Below are 21,190 nucleotides of genomic sequence, written 5' to 3' on the forward strand. Positions count from 1 at the left end.
TATGCTTCATCAAGCCAATATGTATTTTACCCTTGACATCTCAAGCTAGGGCAGTTTGTTTTTGTGAACGCAAAAGTAAATAAGAAAACTCCTTAGATAACAGTATGAACACAACCGTGGGAAAACAAGGTTCTATTTTGTCACGTTAGAGCTGCAATTCTGCTTAACACTTTTTTAATTTGACTACAAAACCTTAATTTTAAACAATAGAAAGAATACATTTGTCAGAACGGTTACAAAAATAAAAAAAGCAATGAGCCATCTCCATAATCAAATACGAATTCACTTGTTGTTGACATTAATTGCCAAATAATCAGTATATCTATTTAAAATATTCAGATATTCTTTGACATGGGAATACAATCTGAGGAGCAGGAATTCTGCTTTAGTTTCATGCAAGTAATTTTTCGATTTAATAGAAGCAACAGTGCTCTTGGAATTCCTTTCATTTATTTTTATGTAGTGGGAGTCAACAAGCTGCCCTTGCAATGGTTCATACTGTCCTCTTGGCATTTGCAGTGATTACCGTGCGTTTAAAACACTTCCATTATGGAGCACCATGGGTCATCTGAGCTGGTCGCTGGAAGATATGTTCTCCACTGCTGCAGAAGCAAGAGAATAAATACTGCTGTATTATTCAGTGATTCATCCCATCTCTGTGCCTCACAAACGCAGGCCTTGGTCTAATTTGGTTTCTGGGAGCAATATTAACTTATCAAGATGAAGCTCATATGGAAACAAGTACACTGGGTTTACTCAATTACGCATCAGGATTTCCCCTTATTTAGCAAGGACAGATATTAAAAACATGAAAGTTTAACGAATCTTCTCATTAACCTACACATCAAAGGGCTCTTGATGTGCTATTGATTTGTGTGTAATATACTAAGAGCTGTAGATACAAGACAGAATCTGAATTTAGGTATTAGCTTCAGTTTGGGTGATGATAATTTTCATAGCTTTTAGTTTATGATGCCTTTGTGGCTTTACAATGGGATAAATAAAGGTTCAGTCCTTCTTAAGACTTTCTGATATACGAATAGAGAACTCTGTCTGTACACATGGATGAAATTCTGGTTTTCGACACAAGGTATGCACATATATTACAGCATCACTGTGAATTTTAAGACTTTGCATGAAGGGGCTTAATATTGAATGTGTGAAAACATTAGCAGGTTTGTTTCTGCTTACTGGGCAACTAACAGCTAGTAATTAATCAGGAACTGTTTGAGTACTGTGTAAGTACATTTTTGAGCTTGTCAGGGTAAAAACAAATCAAAGGAAACATCAGTAGAGTGCTTATTGTTTATCAACTTTTAAAGGGCTTTTTTAAGTATAGTAAGTGTCTGTCATGCACTTCTGGGAGGTATTGTATCCTTCTGTGTACTTAACACATGAATTTAAGCTGAGAAAACAAATCCGCTTTGTAATACAAATTATGCATTTCTGTAACTGTAACCTGTTAATAGCATGTGATAGTCGGTGGACTAGTAACTTTATCCAGTGGGATCAGAGTGCTCCCTGCATCAGTATTTAACTACAAAGCCACACTTTCATTGTGTTTTGCAGCTTTTGTTTCTCATCAAGATTAAATGAGCTGTTGAATATGTATTTTTCTCCGACGCACTTGGAAGCTAGATTGCAGATTGTACATCTTTGAGAAGTTTCTTAGGTTGCCAATGTGGGTAATTGTGTGAACCACAGATGAAGATTAGGAATGGGCATAGGCAAGGAGCACATCTACTGGACTTCACATTTCTGTGCAATCCCATGGACACAAATAGGCAGTTTTTCATTTGTATGTTGTCACTCCAACACTGAGAGAAGTTGCATTTCACCCTTTGTATTCTTTAGTGAATGGCAGCAGTCTTAAAAGTGCATATGGTGAAGTGGATCAGATATCTTGCATATAACAATCCTAAAGAGATTTGGCTCTCCTCTTAACTGCTACGAGCCCCAGAGGAAGTAATTTAGAGGAAAATTAGTGAAAGCATCCTCTGTTTAATTTCAGCTGAGTATAATGTTTGGGTGCATACTGTACCTGATGGAAGTTCAGTGCAGGCTATTTGTTTTAACCATTGTAAAATATAATCAACCATATTAACAAACCCCCTTATTACAACATACACACTTGATTGATGGGAGCTTTGTGGTCATGCATTCTTAATTTCAAACAAATGACAGCCTAACCATTCCTTTAACTTTGGGTTCCTTACTAACCATAAATGTGGGTATCAACTTCATTGTACCTAGCATGCCAAGAAAAAACACAGTTATGAACTTCTAAAGAAAGAAAAAGCCCTCTTGAAAAGAATATGAATAAAATCCACTTGAGAAACCACTGTATATTGTCACTTTAAATTAAAATAATGTGTTTCTTAAGGAGTCGGGAGGCAAGGAGTCTTCCGTTAGAAACAGTGACTATGTCCCGGCAATGAATCACAGATTGTCCCTGCACAGTTGCAAGGCCTGTTATGGAGGAAATGCAAACTAACGAAGATGGAAACTGCTTACAGGACAACAATTATTACAGTAGACTTACACAAAGACCCCTGGTGCCACGCAACCAGATTGAAGCAATACAGAAACATATAATGTGACTTAATGGGAACACTGGATTGTGCTTGTTTAATGATGGTTGATTTTTAAAATTGCTTTATGCAATCTAGCTGTCTGGTTCCTCTGTGTAATAGGCTTTATTGGCTAATGGTTAAAGTTAAATAAAAAAAAAAAAAAAAAAGGATTTTTCCAATGTTTTATTTCCAGATTCACTTAACATGCCTTTGACTTGGATCTATACTGTGACAAAGAGTTTGAGACTCTTTTCCCCCCTTCAACAGCTTGAAGACGCATGAACAGCCTTTTAATTGTGTTGAACACAATATTTTGCATGTTATGTATTCTATCTACAGTTTACCTATATATTTAAAGAGATATCCTGACATTACTGACTGGCACACACTGACTTTGCTACCCAGTTTACAGGCTACAGTGAGACTAAAAGTAATTAATTTGACAGGCCATTTTGAAATATGAAACCGGGCCCCTCATTGACATTTAAATTCGTAAATGTGATTGAAACAATGTGCTCAGTGTAGTAACCACAGCGAGTGAGATGAGCAAAGTAGAAATAAACAGATGGAAGAAAATATTATCCCCCAGCACATCTTTAAACAACTTTGTGTCATAAGTGATTCCACATTTGCATCAAACAAGTTTTCTTAAATGAATTAAATAGTTAATCTCATTTATTTCATTTATTCAATTTTTGTGCTCAATTGTCATAACGATGCATCAGACAGAGGACACATGCACATTAATCTTTATTTGCATTGTATGTTGAGATTATTGCCGAGGATAACCTTTCTAAGTAGTTTTTATTGATTTATTATTAACATATGAATTAATGAATGAACATACATTTTCATCTGCACATGCAATTAATAATAAACCTCATATTTAAGTTATTTTTGTATTGAAGAAGACCTATTTAATATTCTGTAAAAGTAATGTACAACTTTGCCACACAGAACATATTTGGATTAGACTCTGTATCACCAATATCACCATATATCATCTGCTCTGTTCAAATGTAGTTTAGTTAATATGAAGGTCAATCAGTCAAGAAAGAGATTCCTAAACAAAAATAACTTAAAAAATACATTTTAATGAAGGGACAAAATGACTGAAGATTAATTACATTTAAACCGGAAAAAAATAAAGGCTTATATTAGCAGTACAATACATTAAGTGATAATCCCTTGTCTAAACCTTAGCTGAGCCATTGCATACGCTCCTTTTGTAATAGGAGAAGAGCCGATACACCTTTAAGTAATTTAAACCATCTCTTAGTTCCATGCCCATACATTATAAACAAATGTGTGCTTTACATTGGATTAACACGTCATGCAAGTCGCGTGTGCCAGTGGATACAGTTACATATCTGTTACCATATCTCTTAGCATTGGTCTGATTTCAGTGACCCCATGCAGCCCTGCTCTCAAAGGAACCCAAGAGGGTGGCCAGGTGCAACTCTGTCCTGGGTCTGAAAAGAACTAGCGTTGTGTAGGTAGTGCTTTAAAGTGCATTAAGATTAGGTACTTTCTTCCCTGTCTTGAAAGAGGGGCCCCCACTGTGGTGTGCCATGCAAGCTCATAAAAAATGAGGTTAAACTGGAAGATATACCATATATTTACTGAAATATATCATATTACTTTATAGTGTGGTTTAAGAGCAGCCAATGATTTATTTTCTTCTTTTCCCCCAATATGGAAATACATTTATATATACATCCAATGTACACAAACAAACAACACAACCTTTATAGGACCTTAAAGTGATTGTCACCAACTGAACTAAAGTCCTACTGAAATTAAACAAAGTACCTTCAATACTGAGTTATTTATTCTGGTGGCAGCAAACAATAAAGTATGTTGACAGGACTGGCATTCGTCCACATTTTTGGATTGGAGAAATACCATAAACAGATTTAATGTATTAATTTGTTCATTCATTCATTATTATATTGTTTGACTGTGAGGAATACAAAGTCAACTTAAGAGTCCAGGATGGATCTGAAATACAGACTCCCAAAATGCAGTTGAATAAAATGATAGTATAATGTCATATTGATTAATGTTAAACAAAAAAATCCATCAGATGACTGTGCATCTGTACAGTGACTGTACTAGTATGGTTTCTTATGTATATTTATATATTAGAAAATAAGGATAGGCATATTGAAGCTTGTATTCATCGTGGCCTTTGTTATAGACTATGGTCTTCAGATCTGGCCCGGATCCATTGTTTTGTCTATAATAAATCTGCTTGCAGGAGTTTGAGCTGCAGTGTAATGTACTGTCTCCAAGGAGCAGTGTTTGTATTATTGTGTTGATGTATTTCATATGCTCTTTCAAGTTGAGCCAGCAGTAGAAGGTGCTCCCAATTCACTTTAAGATTTTTGGTTGTCATTTCATCTTCCATTTTTTAGAAGGTTAGAGATAAGAGTGCTTTAACTATGGCACATCTGAGCACAACTACATTTCCACGGGCTGCACAGCTGCTCTGCTCCTCCCTTGGCTCCTGAGCACTATGTGAAATATTTTATTTCTGCCGAAAACATGCATATTGTTGATGAGAAAATGGGAACAATTTCACTCAAGGGGCTTTGGAGCTGTGGGCTGTGAGCATCAGGTCTCTGATGTACGCTGGAATGTGTTTTGTAAAGCATTCCTCGTTTTGACTTTTTCAGCAGTAAATTGCTGTGTTATTCTTTGGTTTTCCACTGATTTATGGTCTAGACTCCAAATAAAGCCAGGATAGACGCTGTAAACCAAGTAGTGTTGTTGATATTCAACTTCAAGCAGTACCGATGTATGGAAGCCGATTTTATAAGCAAGGTAGTAAAAATCCTGAATAGCGAGAACCTTAAAAAATATGGCTTCCCATTGCTGTGAACTTAACAGCCACGTTTAATATTTTTCCTTCCCTTCAGTCTTCCTCAGTTTGACTCAAATCCTTTGCTGTTGAGAGTCGACCACATCTTGTATTCGTTTCACTTACAAGATTGATCTAGTCTCTGTGCTTTAAGCCACCCATCAACTTTTCTTGAAAACTTTAAGATCCAGACATATTTTATCCATGGTGTTACTTCATTTAATAAGAACATCAACAGTGGACCTTGCCAATAGCCATAGTGAATCTTTCTTGCTTCATTAAAGTAACTTGTGTTGCCAGCCACAAACACTCTACAAATTCTCTTGGGTATATGGATTGATTTATGTTTTCTATGAGTTTAAGAGTTGGAAAAAAGGTAGTGCTATTGAAATAATTGCATCATAATATCTTGCACAAAGTATCTTGCTCATTAAAATACAGTACAGAGAGCAAATATACCCAAGCAAGCAAACTGTGGACTGGAAACATCAGACTGTAATGTTTCATCCAGCAAAGTGGCTTACATGTGTGAATATGTGTTTGTTATGTAACATAGAAAGCTATGTCTGACATTTAGCCCGGTTATCAAAAGTTAAATATTTACACTGCAGTCGAAATTTTATTAATACACATTGTGTGAGCAGGAAAATCACTGCTTTGCCAAATATATATTTTATAGAATGTCTAACAGTATAAAAAATACATTCCAACATGATGAAATCTTAACAAATAGTCTAAAAATATCTCTTGATAAATCAAGGCCTGTCTTTCTAGTTGTGTGACAATCTCATTTATGAAAACTTAAAAAATAGTATTTGCATGAAATAGATTTTGCCACTTTACTGTTTTTCAGCTGTGCTGGTCTCAACCTGCTGGAGAAAAGCTTGTTCAATAGACTGATAATTACTTTTTGCAAAGTGACTAGTGTCTGCTGACTCGATACTTAGAAAATGTTGATTTACTAGTGAAGGGAGAATGCCTTCTTGAGATCTCCCCTAATTCTTTGGTACAAGTTTTAGGACAGAGGTGGGCTAAGAAGACTTGCTACAATAATTGGCTGCAATGGTTAGTAACTCTTACCTCGTGGTTTGAGATTAACCTTTTGACATGCTAAGTTGTTCAATTTCTTTATCCAGCAGCAGCCAAGCATATGTTTCCCTTCTTTCTTTCTTTTTCTCTCTATTTTCTATCTTTCTTTATTTTAGTATTGAATGCTCAGCAATAAAATGCTTGCTCCCATTGCATTCTTAATTAACTTAATCAAAAAATACAATTGGCCAGTTGGGTTAATTGAGATTGCTAAATGTGTTATATTTTAATAGAAGGGTTGTATTATGCAAAATAACTTTACATTGGTGTCAGAGAGAAACACTGAATGCTTACCCTTGTGTATTAATACTTACAACGATACCCCCTGAGAGTCTGAACTTGACTTTTTCTTAACCAAACAAAAGAGGGAAAGAGAGAGACAGACTAAGATCCAGAGACGTTTAATTCCTCACAGGCCTTTGTTCCTAAGTGTATCAACATGGCAAAGCTCAAAAGTCCGTCTGGACGAAGTGTATTTAAACCAGTTTACATCACCCTTCAGAGATACTGTTCAGGCTCAGGGCTGTCTTTTTGCCAAAACACACTCTCATTCCTGCATTTCAGAGCACTGCGTTCCAAGCACTCACAGGCCGTGGATGATCGCCAGACCCTTAAGGGCGTAGTTTTGTTTTCCAGGAGAGGAGGCCTTTTATGGTAGAACTTTTCCGTGAAACCAAAGGGCACTTATTCAGGAGAGCAGCATGTGAGTGAACCAGGCATCAAGAAATGTTATTATTGAGCTCAGCGGCGAAAAAAAAGAAATGAAATACAAAGATGTCACTTAAGCAGGCTTTCCTGGCAAAGAGGCAGCCACTAGCACCTGGACCAAGCATTTTTTATTTAATTCCAGTCTCTGTTTAAACACAAGAAATCCATATTAGTCCTGAGTGTATTTTCATTATCGAGCACATCTTGTCACACATCACAGTTCTCCCGTCAACAACAAAACCCAGAATCCTTCTAGACTGGCTACATAAAGCGGTGTAAGCATGGAAAAAGGCTCCATGCAGAGGATACAAAATGTCTGTGGCCTGTGTACTTCTATACCCAGAAAAAAGGTGCTTTGGGGGAAAGTTATACCATTGTACTGCTATAGATAAGAATGTATTTGTTCACTAAAGCAACCCCCTCTTTCCTATAAGAGTTTACCTGCATTTATGGGGGATGGGATCCTTTGAAAGATGAAGAGGGATTTAATACAGTTAAAGCAAGCATGTATACAATGCTAAAATACAATTATTCTATATCATATTATCCATTTCTGTACAATCTATGCATATGGACTCACACACACACTTTGATATAAAGGACATTTGTTCGCTGAAAAGGTTCTGTAATGTTCACACAAGCTTCTTTGTACCACTTCGGCTGGACACCTGGCAGCAATGAAATCTGCTCCCATCTAAACTTTTTCATAGCTTCTTCTCACTAGGCCGACAGCTAAACACAATCATGTAACTGCTGATGTAGCAACTGAGTGTCATGACATCTGAGTTGATGAATTGGTTCCTGACTGGTGAACACACTTCACAATCATTCTATTAGCATAGTTCACTCGGCTCATGTAGGGAAATGTTAGCTGGAAAATGTATAGGCACTTGTATCAACAGTTCGTGTGTGTGTGTTGGGCGATTGGGAAGTCGGGGAAGTTAATACATCCATACTCAATCAATAACTCAAAAATCAATTGGTAACAATGAGTGACAAAGTGTGGAATAAGCCAAACCTCCAAAGAACACATGCCAAACATGAATATATAACGAGAGAGCAATCATACGAATACTGGCTCTTAAGGCACCCTGACTCTCTTTCCCACAAGATGTCAGATCTCTTGACTTGAGTGCTAGGGCATGACTGACTGTGGTTGCATGTGATTACCGCCATCGCCAACCTTTTAAAGTTATTACCTGCATTTATTCTCAACCAACAGGCCTGTGGTTTGTGTAGGTTATGGGGTTGACAACCAGCCAAGCAGTTAAAGGCATAGACACATTAACGCACTGTTTTAGGTAGGGTATCAAATAATCACGCTGCTCTGATGCCTTGTTGAATTGTCTTGTACAGCAGAACGAAAGTCTTTTAAAAGTAACTGGATTCACTGTTGATCTTCAGCTTCATCCTTCTGTTCGCAGTGACCTCTCAAGCTTTTTGATAGATACTTTTTGATTAATAATTCCAGGGTGGGAATTATTACACAGAGGGGTGGGAGCCACATATTTATATGGCTTATTAGGCTTATTGGCATTCAATTTCAATTCATCTCATATGTAAGCACAGTTTGAAAAATTGCAGTCCTTCGCTAAGGGAGCAGTTTGCATATGTGCTTTTTGCCATATGGTTTGTATCTTCATTTTTGCTCTTTGTGTTTTTTTTTTCTAGCCATGCACTTCTTTTGGAAAAGTATGTTTGTCCCTATAAAGTACTTCACCCAGGCCTGCATGCCTTAATGTCATTGCTATTGCGGACTAGCGAGAAGAGTTTTGGAAGAATTCCTATTGCTCGAGACTCAAGAAAAAGTCTGTTTTGGATATTCTTTAAAGTGAATGGCTCCTCAATTAAGATTATTAATTAATTATCTTAATTATAAGGTTAGGTTATCCTAACTCCTGCCAGGGAGATGGAATCCCTGTATCACACTGAAGCCTTTATTTAAAAATCATTGTGGTAATTGTATTAATTCCTGACATGCTACTGTTAGATATTTGGTTTATAAATGCAATCACTTTTTAATCCCTTCTAGATTATAATTATGTGCAGTGGAAATGTTCCTGCTTTAGTGAGCCGATGGGTTTATCTTGTTAATGCTGAACTGACTTTACAATCCTCTTTTGTGCTTTCTATTATTGACTCCACTACTGGCCTGAACCATGGGATTTTCCCAGATTAAAAAACAAAACCAAAACAACATTGAGTAACTGAGCGCTTATTTTGTGCAGTGTGCATCCAATCGTTGCTTGCTGCAATAAATGTAACATCTGTACCTTTTTGAAATCATCCAAACCACACAAAAAAAGATGGCAGGTGGACATTCTACACTTTAGAAAAGTGAAACCGGAACTCAGATAATTAAAAAGGGTGATAGAATATTTATGGAGTGCATGGGGCTCAATTGGTAGCACACTGACCTCAAGACAAAAGGGTTAAGTCTTTGAATCCTAGGTTGAGATAACCCAGACCTGGTAAATGTATACCACACCAGAGTATAGATTTACAAGGTGTGAAGGCGCTGAAGTTGGAAGGAGATATTGAACAGGCTTTCTTCTTACTGTGAGGAGATTCACAAGAGAAGCAGAGATTTGTAAGGTAACTTTCAACACGTAGTCAGAAAAGGAGACGCACATTTTATCAGAAAGAAGGAGAGTGATGAAAGGGGAGGTACGTAAATCTGCAGACACAAGTCATACGACCTTGGAGCCTAATCTCGGCAGTCCTTAGAAGCTAAGATAACCATAGCCTGGGTTGTATTCAGACGGGAAAGTATAAAGGGAAAGCTGGCGGAATATATGTATCGCAAAAGACCCAGAACCAACACACCAGCACCATGGTTGGAGGGCATTGGAGGTGTTGTATTTTGAGTAAGTTACAAAACCAATATTCTTGATGAAAATGATAGATCTTGTTGTATTTATATCAAGAATAGGGTAGTAACCCCTTATGTATGCTGAATTCAGTATAGTTTATACCCTGATACTGACACTGGCTTAAGAATCATCAAATTCAAATAATCAGTACAGTCCTAATTTTCAGCCCTCCAGACCCTTGTACAATCCTGTTTCTCTGGTACTGAGCAGATGATAGGTTCAGACCTGTGATTGAACAACATATCTAAGATCAGCATCAACATGAAAATATGTGCAGTAATGATAATGGAGAGGGAGAAAGCTGATTGAAGATGATCCATCGCTTTGCAAGACCTCCCCCTACCTCAGGGGTGCAAATTCCATGATGTTGGGACCACCGCCCCCCCGGCCAGGAGAGCGAGAGCTGAGTGCTTCTCAGTACGGGGGGCTGCCCTGTTTTTCCAGTGATGAGAAACCTCCAGCTGTGATAACAGCTAGGGGCTGGGCTTGCCTGAACGTTCAGTGGAGGGTCAAAGTTGGAGTCGGGGTTATAGTTAGGTCAACAGAGATATTGTATCAAAACAAATGTTGTATGGAATCCATAGTTCAGTAGTACAGAATAAATAAAATTACAACAAAAAAATACAATTACAATTTTTCTGAGATTTTGGTCGGCACGTGTATGAACATTTGTTTTTTAAATATCATCTTAAATATCAGACTTGCAGTTTAAATTGGATAGCATAAAAACAAGTATAATCAGATTCCAATCATAAAATGCAATCATAAGGAAATCATACAATTATTAGAGCTCACAATTATGCTTTACAAATATGCAGTGTTTTTTTAATTAAGAAAAATATTCTGTTTGGCATTCTTTTAAAAGAGGAAAAGGGTAATTAAAATGGAAACAAATCTACAATCTCCTCAATCTTTATGTAGAGCAATTTTTATAAGAGCGATTTTATTTAGCTCTTAATTCAGTATCAGATTGTAAAGATACACTACAGCAATAAATATTTTAAATAACTTCATCCACCACAGCGAGAGTCAGAGCTACATTTAATGACCTTGTTAAATAATTTGCTTTGTTAAGCTCTATTATAAATTTTAGACTGGAATGGATAAAGATTTATGTGCTGCACGTGCGAGTGGAAACTCCTTGTAGTGTCAGAGTTATGTCCACAATTTGGATTCTACTACGATTTTACATTTATTTACCTGTCTATGTGTATGTTTTTCATCTTTTATGAAACGTTTTAAATGCATACTATTGATTGATTTATTCCAGTGTATAACTTACATATATAATGCATAATGACGTCATTGTCTTTTCTCCATCATCACTTTTCCATCAGACCTATAGCTTCAGATTCAAGGAAACTGGACTCCAAATGAACTTAGATAAAACCAAAGTTGAACAATCATGTTCAACAACTTTGTTAAAACTAAGATGATTTAAGATCAAAAGATAATCGAAGCAGTCAAAAATTATGTTTACTTAAGATGGAGTACGTTTGGAAGAAGTGGCCTGCTATTTAAAGGGAATGAAAGAAAAGTATTTGATCAATGCATACTTCCAGTGCTCACTTATGACACTTACAAACATTACAGCACAAGAAGCAAAACTGGCAAAAGGATAAGAAGAAAGAAATTCAAATCAGTTCAAACATTTGAAGGTCTCTCTATTACAGGAGCTGAGCATGCATCTACTTATTAGTTTAAATGATTACCTGGATACTCATTCAGCACATCACAGTGAACATTATGGGATTGTGTTTCGGCTCTTAGCTGCATTGTAGGAAGTCTATAATTTGCTAATAAAAAAAAAAAAAAAATAAAAAAAAAAAAAAAATATATATATATATATATATATATATATATATATATATATAACATAACTTTAGCATAAGCAATATATGTACCTTTTGTTTCATTGTAGTAGTTTATTCATATTTATAATTCAATATATAATTGTAAATGTGTGTAAAGAAGGTCATCATCGTTATAAACCAAAATTCAATCCAAACTAAATATTTTGTTGTGTGGCAAACTTCCAAACAAATTGAATGTACGTGTCCATTGCATCCATTTCTATTTGTGTGGGACACATCTTGTGTACTGCAGGAAACACTTTATCCTGGTGTCCAGATGATACCAGAACGAGTAATTATGAAGTGTTGTCTTTCCTAATATCGTAATTACGCCTTTATAGTTCCAGTATGTGTGCGCTCAAAATGTTAATCCTGTCCATCCTTCCTCAGAGCTTCAGTAATTCGACTGGGACCATCTTTCAAGTATACAAGGCTTTATGGTGGCTGTTTACTGCTGAAGAAACAAACTGACCAACTCTGATACAAAATAAACAGGTCATACATCTTAAATATTTCCATCTAAAATACTGATTATTTCTTTTCTTCACAGGTGTCCTCATCCTGCGTCCCTACTGCAAACTATGAGCTGGTGAGTACCTTCTCTTTCATACACCTTGAAACGGTAGCTCTATGGTTCAGTTTCTTCTGCAGATATCTGGTGATGTGTGTTTATTCAAAAGGGTTCAGCTCGTGTTCACAGAGCAGAATCTTGTGCAAAACAAATGCAGCGTATGTCAAGTTGAACTGTAGTTAACATCCCCAGTGGAGAAAGCTTTTCGGCAGCCTTTCCTTTTTTGGTTTGTGCTGTAGATGGAGAGCTGGACTTCAAAGTTTTGTGTTCTACATCGACTGTGTTGTATTTTCTTTTTTATCTAAGTTGGCATAACAGTGAAGCCAACAAATACCATTACCTATAAACACATTTGTTGCATAAAATAACCCCCCGAATCAACAATTTTAAAGATGTTCATCAGTAATTTTTCCTTGATTAAAATAATGCACACATTTTGTATTAATATTAACATCATCTTGACTATAGCATGTTTGTGTATTGTTTTGTGTAAAGTGTGTGTGTATGTATGTATATGCATTGTGTGTGCACTTAAAATCTGTTGTACCTGGTCTTTAAAAGTGGTAAAGGATTTACTGAATGTCATTTACAAAGGTGTAAATTCTTCCAAAGCTATTAATATTATTGTCCAGCATATATACTGTATTATATATTTTTTGTAAACAAACTTTGCAAGCTGGTGAGCCCATATTGTTTTTGTTATTTACAGCAGTTTTGGTTTAAAAGCATACATTTCCGTGGGTTTATTTAGAATATATATGAAGCCAGAGGCACCTGCATTACCTTTTTAGCACCCCGGAGAAGGCATAGTTATTGTTGTTTTGCATAGTTTTAAATGTTTAATAAAGGAAGTTGCCTGTGAAATTTGTGTTTGTGCCAAGAGAAATCACGTAACGTGGCACTAATTGCATGGATTAAAAATTATTGCCTATTTAAACATTAATGACCTCAGCAATAAAACATGTTTAATATTCTCTTTAGGAATTGAGGGCATACACAAAAAAATAAAAAATAAAATAGATTTGTTTTGGAAGCACTAAGCTGTTAAACTCTAGGGAGCTGTAAAAGCAAATGCAGATCTCTAGGATAACAATAGCTGTATTTACAATGGAAACACAATGTGGCTGTTAATAAACTAAAGGCAACACTGAAGAGTCCAGAGAGTTGACTTAGGAGATGCTGCCCATTTGTTTTCCTTCTTAGATCTGTAATTTAATATATATTTTCACTGTAACTTAATAAAGCAATATTATACCATTGAGATATTTCAAATAAACAAATTACTTGTTGAAAACTAAGAAATAGCATAGTTGTGTGGTCAGCTTCACTCCCTTTATTTTGCTCTACATTCTATAGGCTTTAATAAAGTGTATGTATATGTAAATGTAGATGTATTACTATCCATACAGATGTAGATATAGAAAATAAAATGTCAGTATGTAATATACAAGAGGAATGGAATGGCTAAATCAAAGTTATAATTTTTAAATAAAACAAGAACAAAACAATGATTTATGACTGACAAGGGGTTTAAAGCATTTTTATGTATTTTCATAATTCTTTGAACAATTTGCTAGTAATTAGGAGTGGACAGCTTGCCTTCTGAATGCCTGGCCTTAGAGAGAGATTTTGGAGCTCCTTTTTTGGTTAATTTCTCTGCTTGGAGAAGCTTATGATTTATGAAGCTTGGAGTCTGTTTTTTTTCCCCAAACCGAGGAAACACACACACATGTACACTGAGTTGACAAGGAAGACCAGGAAAATTAGAATAGGTGTTGCAATCGGAACTAACAAGATTATACATGTGTTCTTTTGCTTATTATTTGAACTGCAGTATTTATAAAGATAAGGGTATTTGCATGGGTTTTGTCTGTCTATCTGTCTATCCATGTGTGTTGGTGGGTTCTTTTTCATGGTCACCAATAAACAATCACTATTACTAGGACACGGATGAGAATGCTCAGATGTTGACAAATCACATTCATGTCTGCACCTGTTAATTATTGAATGATAACTAAATTAATGCATGTTTGTGGGATAGGTATGCATCACATAGGGCCGCAGTGTGGATTAGTGGTTAGGGCTCTGGACTCTGTATAAATGGGTTTTTGTCTATATAAAATAATGAAATATACTATATTAATAATCATATTCTGCAAAATGTCAAATAGCATAGAAAGAAAGGATAGCTAGTCTGCTGAATGGTCTGTGGTGGAAAGGCAAATACTTTGAGCAGTTTTTTCAAAGTATGTGCAATGAATCATAGATACCAAGATGTTACAGAGCCAATATTTAATCATATTAACTTATTAAGTCTTGTTAGAAAATTAACCGTTCTGTGTACATCCTATACAACACGGAGTCGGTCTGTCCTTGTAATGAAATGCTCATAATCCGGCACCACCCTACTAATGCTTAATTATACATCTGCCATGTGATTGTATTTGAAGCTGCTGGGAGACTGTTATAACCCTTCATATTTGTCCTGTTATGAAGCAAATTCAGAAAACGTCTTGTGCATGGAGACTAATTTCATCCATTTGAGACAAATTGGTCCTGTTGACCCCATTTTGGGTTATTAAGACCTTTTAAATATGTATTCCTCAAAGAAGTGAGATTTTTAATCTCAGTATTGCCAACAAAATGACTCTCTTTGTGTTTGAAAAAACTAGTCCGACAACACTTGGATATAGTACCTGTGGAAGTTGAATGCAAAACCCTGAAGCTCCCTTTTGACCAACTTTCACCTTCTAGGGAAAACATGAAGAATCGACTCTACCCAGTGTTGCCGTGATGGATGTTGTGTGTGTTTGCGAGTTGTGCTGCACGCAGGAACATTCCTGAGACGTGCCCTCATACTGCAGTGTGTCGGAGCGGCAGAGAATGTTTTCATTAGCTGGCAGTGGGAGCGAGCGAGAGACGCAGGAATGTCAACCCTGGGGGGACTGGCTTTCCTTACGTTTGTTCAGACCCCACATTGCCTCTGCTATTGCTGCCTACCTTTACCTGACATTGCAGAGATGATCCATTTTGTCTGGCTCAGCCTAAGGGAATCCACAAATTCTGCAACAATGGTAGTATGAGCAAAGAATACTGGTTCACAATAAAAGCCTGGTCATTTTAAAATTATTGTGTTTTCACCAACATCAAAGTGTTAAACATCAAATTGCTGGGTGGAAGGGGAGTCCAGTGGGTGACAAATAAAAATAAATGTATCAAGACCTCTGTCAGTAATGTATTTATTTATTTATTTTCAGCTGGTACCAAACAAAATAGGCGGAAGTTAGTGTTCTTTTGTATTTCAACAGTTTTGATTCTATGTATATTGAGATAAAGTCAACCAGTCTTTTTTAATTAACGGAAGTTATGTCTTGTATAAAGAAAAACGATCACTTGCCAACAATTTATTCCAAGAGAGAACAATCGAAGAAAAGGATTTATAATAGCAGCAATCTTTGTAATAGCCCATTTCCATGACTGACTGAAGGCCTGTGCCATTAACTGAGAGAACATGGGAAAATAGTACTTTCCCAAGAAATGCTGCTATTGAAACCAATTATATCAGGAATATCCAATGGACTCTATAGGCCAATGTATACTAGAGGAAACGGCAGTGGCCCGGTTAGTGTATCTCTTTATGTTCATGTATTTGTTTATTTGTAATACTTTATGAACCCTCTTAAAGCATATCTGTGCATTCTGTATTTGATTATATTATGTCATAATCTATTAAGCATCCAAATACCAAAAATCTGTTCTAAACGTCTCTGGAGCTGCTTATAATAACAAACGGTACATAATTAAGGCATGGTAGAATTGGGTCCAAAATTATCAAGTGTGCACTTTTAAACTACAGGAACTTTTCAACTTGAATGGGCTTTTAAAATTCAAAATGAATTTTTTTAGTTCGTGCTCTCCCAAACTATGCGGAAAATTGCATGTTGGTTCATAGAATGGTTATGGCAAGATATGGATGCCAGCTGTGAATATCCCAGACATAGATTTTTATTTATTATGACTTTCAAATGTATTTATGTATGTGTTGCAACAAGTCAATCAGAAAAGTAGTAAAGAATGACTGATATCATTTCTGCTCTTAGTAAAATTAGCACTCCATCTTGAATTGATATAATGTCTCTTAGGAGCTCGATAAAGACACAATTGTGTTTTGCATGTTAGTTTCCCTACATGATGTCCGGAATAGATTTGGAAATTCTTGACTTGACATTTAGAAAATTAGTTAATGTTTGGTTTTACTTTGTCAAAAAAAAGTAAACTAAATAAACTGTCTATTCATTATGCCAAAGTAACCAGGAACAAAACAATGATAACCATCCTTCAACCAGTATCAAAACGCATTTGCAGACATATAGGTGATGTCTGAACTGGTTAGTCTATTAGCATCAATCTTTTATTGATATCTCTGTGGCAAAACAAGAGCTTTTTTGTTTGTTTTAGATTAATTAAAGGGCAAAAGAGCTATAACACTTGTTAAGCAATGTGTTACTGAATTTCTGAAGTTGGGATTGGGTCAGTTGTTTTCTCAAGCAGTCAGCTAGTTCTTTAACGTTCAATCTCTTGACTCTCAGTGTTGTATTTTGCGTGTGTTATTTGTGAAATGAATTTGGATATTAGTCAGCAACATATAAATCACTCCTTAAGTGGAATTGGAGAAACACAAGACTGAATAAAATAGCATTTCCTTTTTAGGTGATGCACTTGCTGAAGCTCAGGCAGTACCTGCCAGAACTGCAAATTAATGTAAGCACTGGCCTTCACATTCGACAGTGAAATATACAGCATGCAACCTAAAGAAATAATAATAACTTAATATAACTCACTGGCTTTCTGTTGAATTTATGCTTTGGGTTTCTTACATTTTGTTTAGATTTTACCTTTAATTCCACGTTGCAATAGGTATAGTATTTCAAATGTATAATGTCAGAGATTATTACCCCCCACCCCACCCCAAACAAATTAGTTTTAAATTAAAAGAGCAAACTTTAAATGAAAGATGTAGTTCTTTTGTATAGCCTTGAAGAACCTCTTCTGTGAAAGCTGGAAAAGTTCATGTTACATTATAACAAGTGCACAAGTTTGCAGCCGCCAATTTGTAGTCACTGGCATCACAAACTGGTCAGAGTAAAGTGTGTTGTGATTTAGTGCTCAGAGTCCATTTCCCTGTTACCCCTGCAGGAGTCAGCAGTCTGCATCGGCATTTTCATGTTTAGGTTGAGTTTTTCTATTCTCGTTTGCTGCTGAGTCTGTGATGATAATCTATCTATTCTTCATCTACAATCCTCCTTCTCCTCATATACAACAGTATTGGGAAGTAGTTGCATTAGGAACTGGAAAGTCTAGTTTAAAGTGGCTCAGACAGAACAAGATCAGAGTTGGCAAGGAGTGTTTTTTCTAACATCAGTTATAAATTGAAGGTAGAAAGGAGAAAGTACATGGTGTACCTTAGATTAAAAGAAGGCTTTATTTTCAACATATGGTTTTCCAGAGCTTTTTAGTTGGTAAGGAAATCAATAGCCAGGGTGAAGAACATAAAAAGACTTGGACTATGCAGGTTTTATTCTGCCAGTGAAGCTTTGAAATTTGATTTAAAGTAAATATATATTTTCATGTCATCATTCTGCTGTCTCTCCAATTTTTAACTTCTGACAACCAGTCAGAAAATATATATATCCATGTGTTAACATTCCTGGAGGTAGTGAGGGATGAATTAAAATGTGGCGATGTTTGTAAAAAATTATGAGCATCATAATGTGGAAGCCACGATATTTAATACCCGTGAGGATGTAAATTGAGATAAAGACTGGTCTTTTAAAGAAAGAAAACACAGATGCTTTTTTGAATAAAATGCAACCACAGACAACATATTTGTGCGAGCTGGGCCTCTGTGCTAACAAAAAGCCACAGTACACAATCATGCTGAAGGCGGGCAGGCAAGTAAGGGTCAGATCAACAAACCGCCTCGAGCCCAACCTATCCCAGACCACAAGTACACTGGAATTAATTTGAGCTGTGGCAGACGAGGGAACTTATTTCCTGTTGAGTGTCCTGCCCTGTTGTGTCGGGCAAGGGGGGTGGGCACTCTGACTCAACACCACGGCTGGACAGTCTGTGTTGTTGAAAGTCAAGGACTTTTTTGGAGTCTTGCCCATTATTTTTCTAGAGAGTTCCATGGAAACCAAATTGCTTAATGTACTTTGTATCAACACAATCATTATTCAGCTGGTCATGATTAATTCATGCATTTACTTTTTAACATTGCAACATGCATAATGTAAATCCACTGCTGTTAAAACTGTTGACATGTTTTTGTTTTTGTTGTTTTTACTCTTGGAAAAGCTGTTTTCCACATTATAGAACTCAGCGTGTCTTCACAGTTGTGTTAAAGCATGGCATTTGTATCCAGGGACTCATGTGATTGATTATAAAATGTTCTCCCATGTGACTATCTTGTACCAACTAGGTCAGAGACCTAATTTTTCATTTTCAAAAATGGTGAATATCATATTTGCTTTTCCCTTCTGTACTGAACTGAACTATAAATGTGATGCAGTTGCATAACGGTGTCCTTAAAGCCCCTGGTGGCATTGCTGAAGGTGTTGTATTGTCAGGGTATTTTGTTATCAAGTATACAAACAAATATTGAGTCATGAGGTACATGGGTTGACTCATGTGGTAGTCAGTCACTTATCAGCAAAGAGCATTAGGCAAGCTGCTGGTATTCAGCTCAAATCCATTATTTGCCACTTGGCAGTCTATCAGGAATTCAGTTTCTTTCACCAACCATAATACAGGGACATTTTATACCAGTATATCTCTATACAACTTTTTAAAATATATACATATTTGGGAAAGGGACCCATGCAAATTGTAGTAATGATTAGGGTAAGAATATAATGAATACAATAAGGATGTCAGACCCCTCAGAGGCTCTGTGCAGTATTTGAGTTTCACTGCCGAACTGAAGGAAGGCCAAGGAGACCACAAGCATAATTCTAAGCAAACCAAAGTCTGCAGTATCACTTTGCTGCAATGACCTAACTCTCTGTGCCGGCCAAACACAGCCGCGTGGTACAGGTTTCACAATCGTGTTGAAATAAAGCACATACAGAGAGCTGTTTCAAGAATATGTTGTAGTGGAGTGTGGGAACTGTTTCTAGGATTTTTTAAGAACCTTGTTGACAAATACCGATGAATAACGCAAGACATCACAGTCTGTTTTATTTTTGTCTCAGCTGTCTCATGTACCTTTCCCCCAATATTTTGCAACATTCAAAGCTGAAAAAACTGAAAACCACTTTGTGGAGAAGATACTGGTAAAATGATTCAGATATGTAGGCTATATTGCTAACAGTCATTTAAATTAGGTGTTTATTTATTTATGTATTTATTTATTTATTTGAAAGTCCCAGGCAACTACTGAATTCCATTTGCTCAGTAAAGATGGAGAACTGGCTGTGTATTGATACACCTGCATTACACATAGTTTGTATATATAGTCCTGCATATAGTAAAACCAGTCAGTATATAGAAAAACCAGTGGGCATTCTTCTTTTATGAGGATGGAAATAGGGAGGTGCTACTCTGCTGTGGTTGCTTTTGTGGAATTAGACACAGTTCTGCTTAGTGGTTTCATTTTTAAACTTACTGGGAGGAATGGGGCTAGGGACTGTAACATTAAGACTTTATAATTTAGGAATTTTATATACATACAGTGAGGAAAAAAAGTATTTGATCCCCTGCTGGTTTTGTACGTTTGCCCACTGACAAAGAAATGATCAGTCTATAATTTTAATGGTAGGTGTATTTTAACAGTGAGAGACAGAATAACAACAACAAAATCCAGAAAAACGCATTTCAAAAAAGTTATACATTGATTTGCATGTTATTGAGTGAAATAAGTATTTGATCCCCTATCAATCAGCAAGATTTCTGTCTCCCAGGTGTCTTTTATACAGGTAATGAGCTGAGATTAGGAGCACTCACTTAAAGGGAGTGCTCCTAATCTCAGCTCGTTACCTGTATAAAAGACACCTGTCCACAGAAGCAATCAATCAATCAGATTCCAAACTCTCCACCATGGCCAAGACCAAAGAGCTGTCCAAGGATGTCAGGGACAAGATTGTAGACCTACACAAGGCTGGAATGGGCTACAAGACCATCGCCAAGTAGCTTGGTGAGAAGGTGGCAACATTTGGTGCTATTATTCGCAAATGGAAGAAACACAAAATTACTGTCAGTCTCCCTTGGTCTGGAGCTCCATGCAAGATCTCACCTCGTGGAGTTTCAATGATCATGAGAACGGTGAGGAATCAGCCCAGAACTACACGGGAGGATCTTGTTAATGATCTCAAGGCAGCTGGGACCATAGTCACCAAGAAAACAATTGGTAACGCACTACGCCGTGAAGGACTGAAATCCTGCAGCGCCCGCAAGGTCCCCCTGCTCAAGAAAGCACATGTACAGGCCCGCCTGAAGTTTGCCAATGAACATCTGAATGATTCAGAGCTGGGTGAAAGTGTTGTGGTCAGATGAGACCAAAATCGAGCTCTTTGGCATCAACTCAACTCGCCGTGTTTGGACGAGGAGGAATGACCCCAAGAACACCATCCCCACCGTCAAACATGGAGGTGGAAACATTA

The 21,190-nt window shown here is 36.6% G+C and overlaps 1 protein-coding gene across 11 annotated transcripts in view; it reads left to right on the forward strand.

Annotated features, from left to right (window-relative positions):
- Window positions 1-21,190, forward strand: part of tns1b (tensin 1b) — a 195,946-nt gene that overhangs the window by 98,957 nt on the left and 75,799 nt on the right. For all 11 annotated transcript variants that reach the window (XM_066688451.1, XM_066688453.1, XM_066688454.1 and 8 more), the window contains one exon: window positions 12,510-12,548. In XM_066688451.1, the coding sequence (XP_066544548.1) occupies window positions 12,510-12,548 (39 nt within the window). The remainder of the gene's footprint in view (window positions 1-12,509; window positions 12,549-21,190) is intronic.

The sequence above is a fragment of the Amia ocellicauda genome, chromosome 16 (genome assembly GCF_036373705.1).
Source record: "Amia ocellicauda isolate fAmiCal2 chromosome 16, fAmiCal2.hap1, whole genome shotgun sequence".
NCBI lineage: Eukaryota > Metazoa > Chordata > Actinopteri > Amiiformes > Amiidae > Amia > Amia ocellicauda.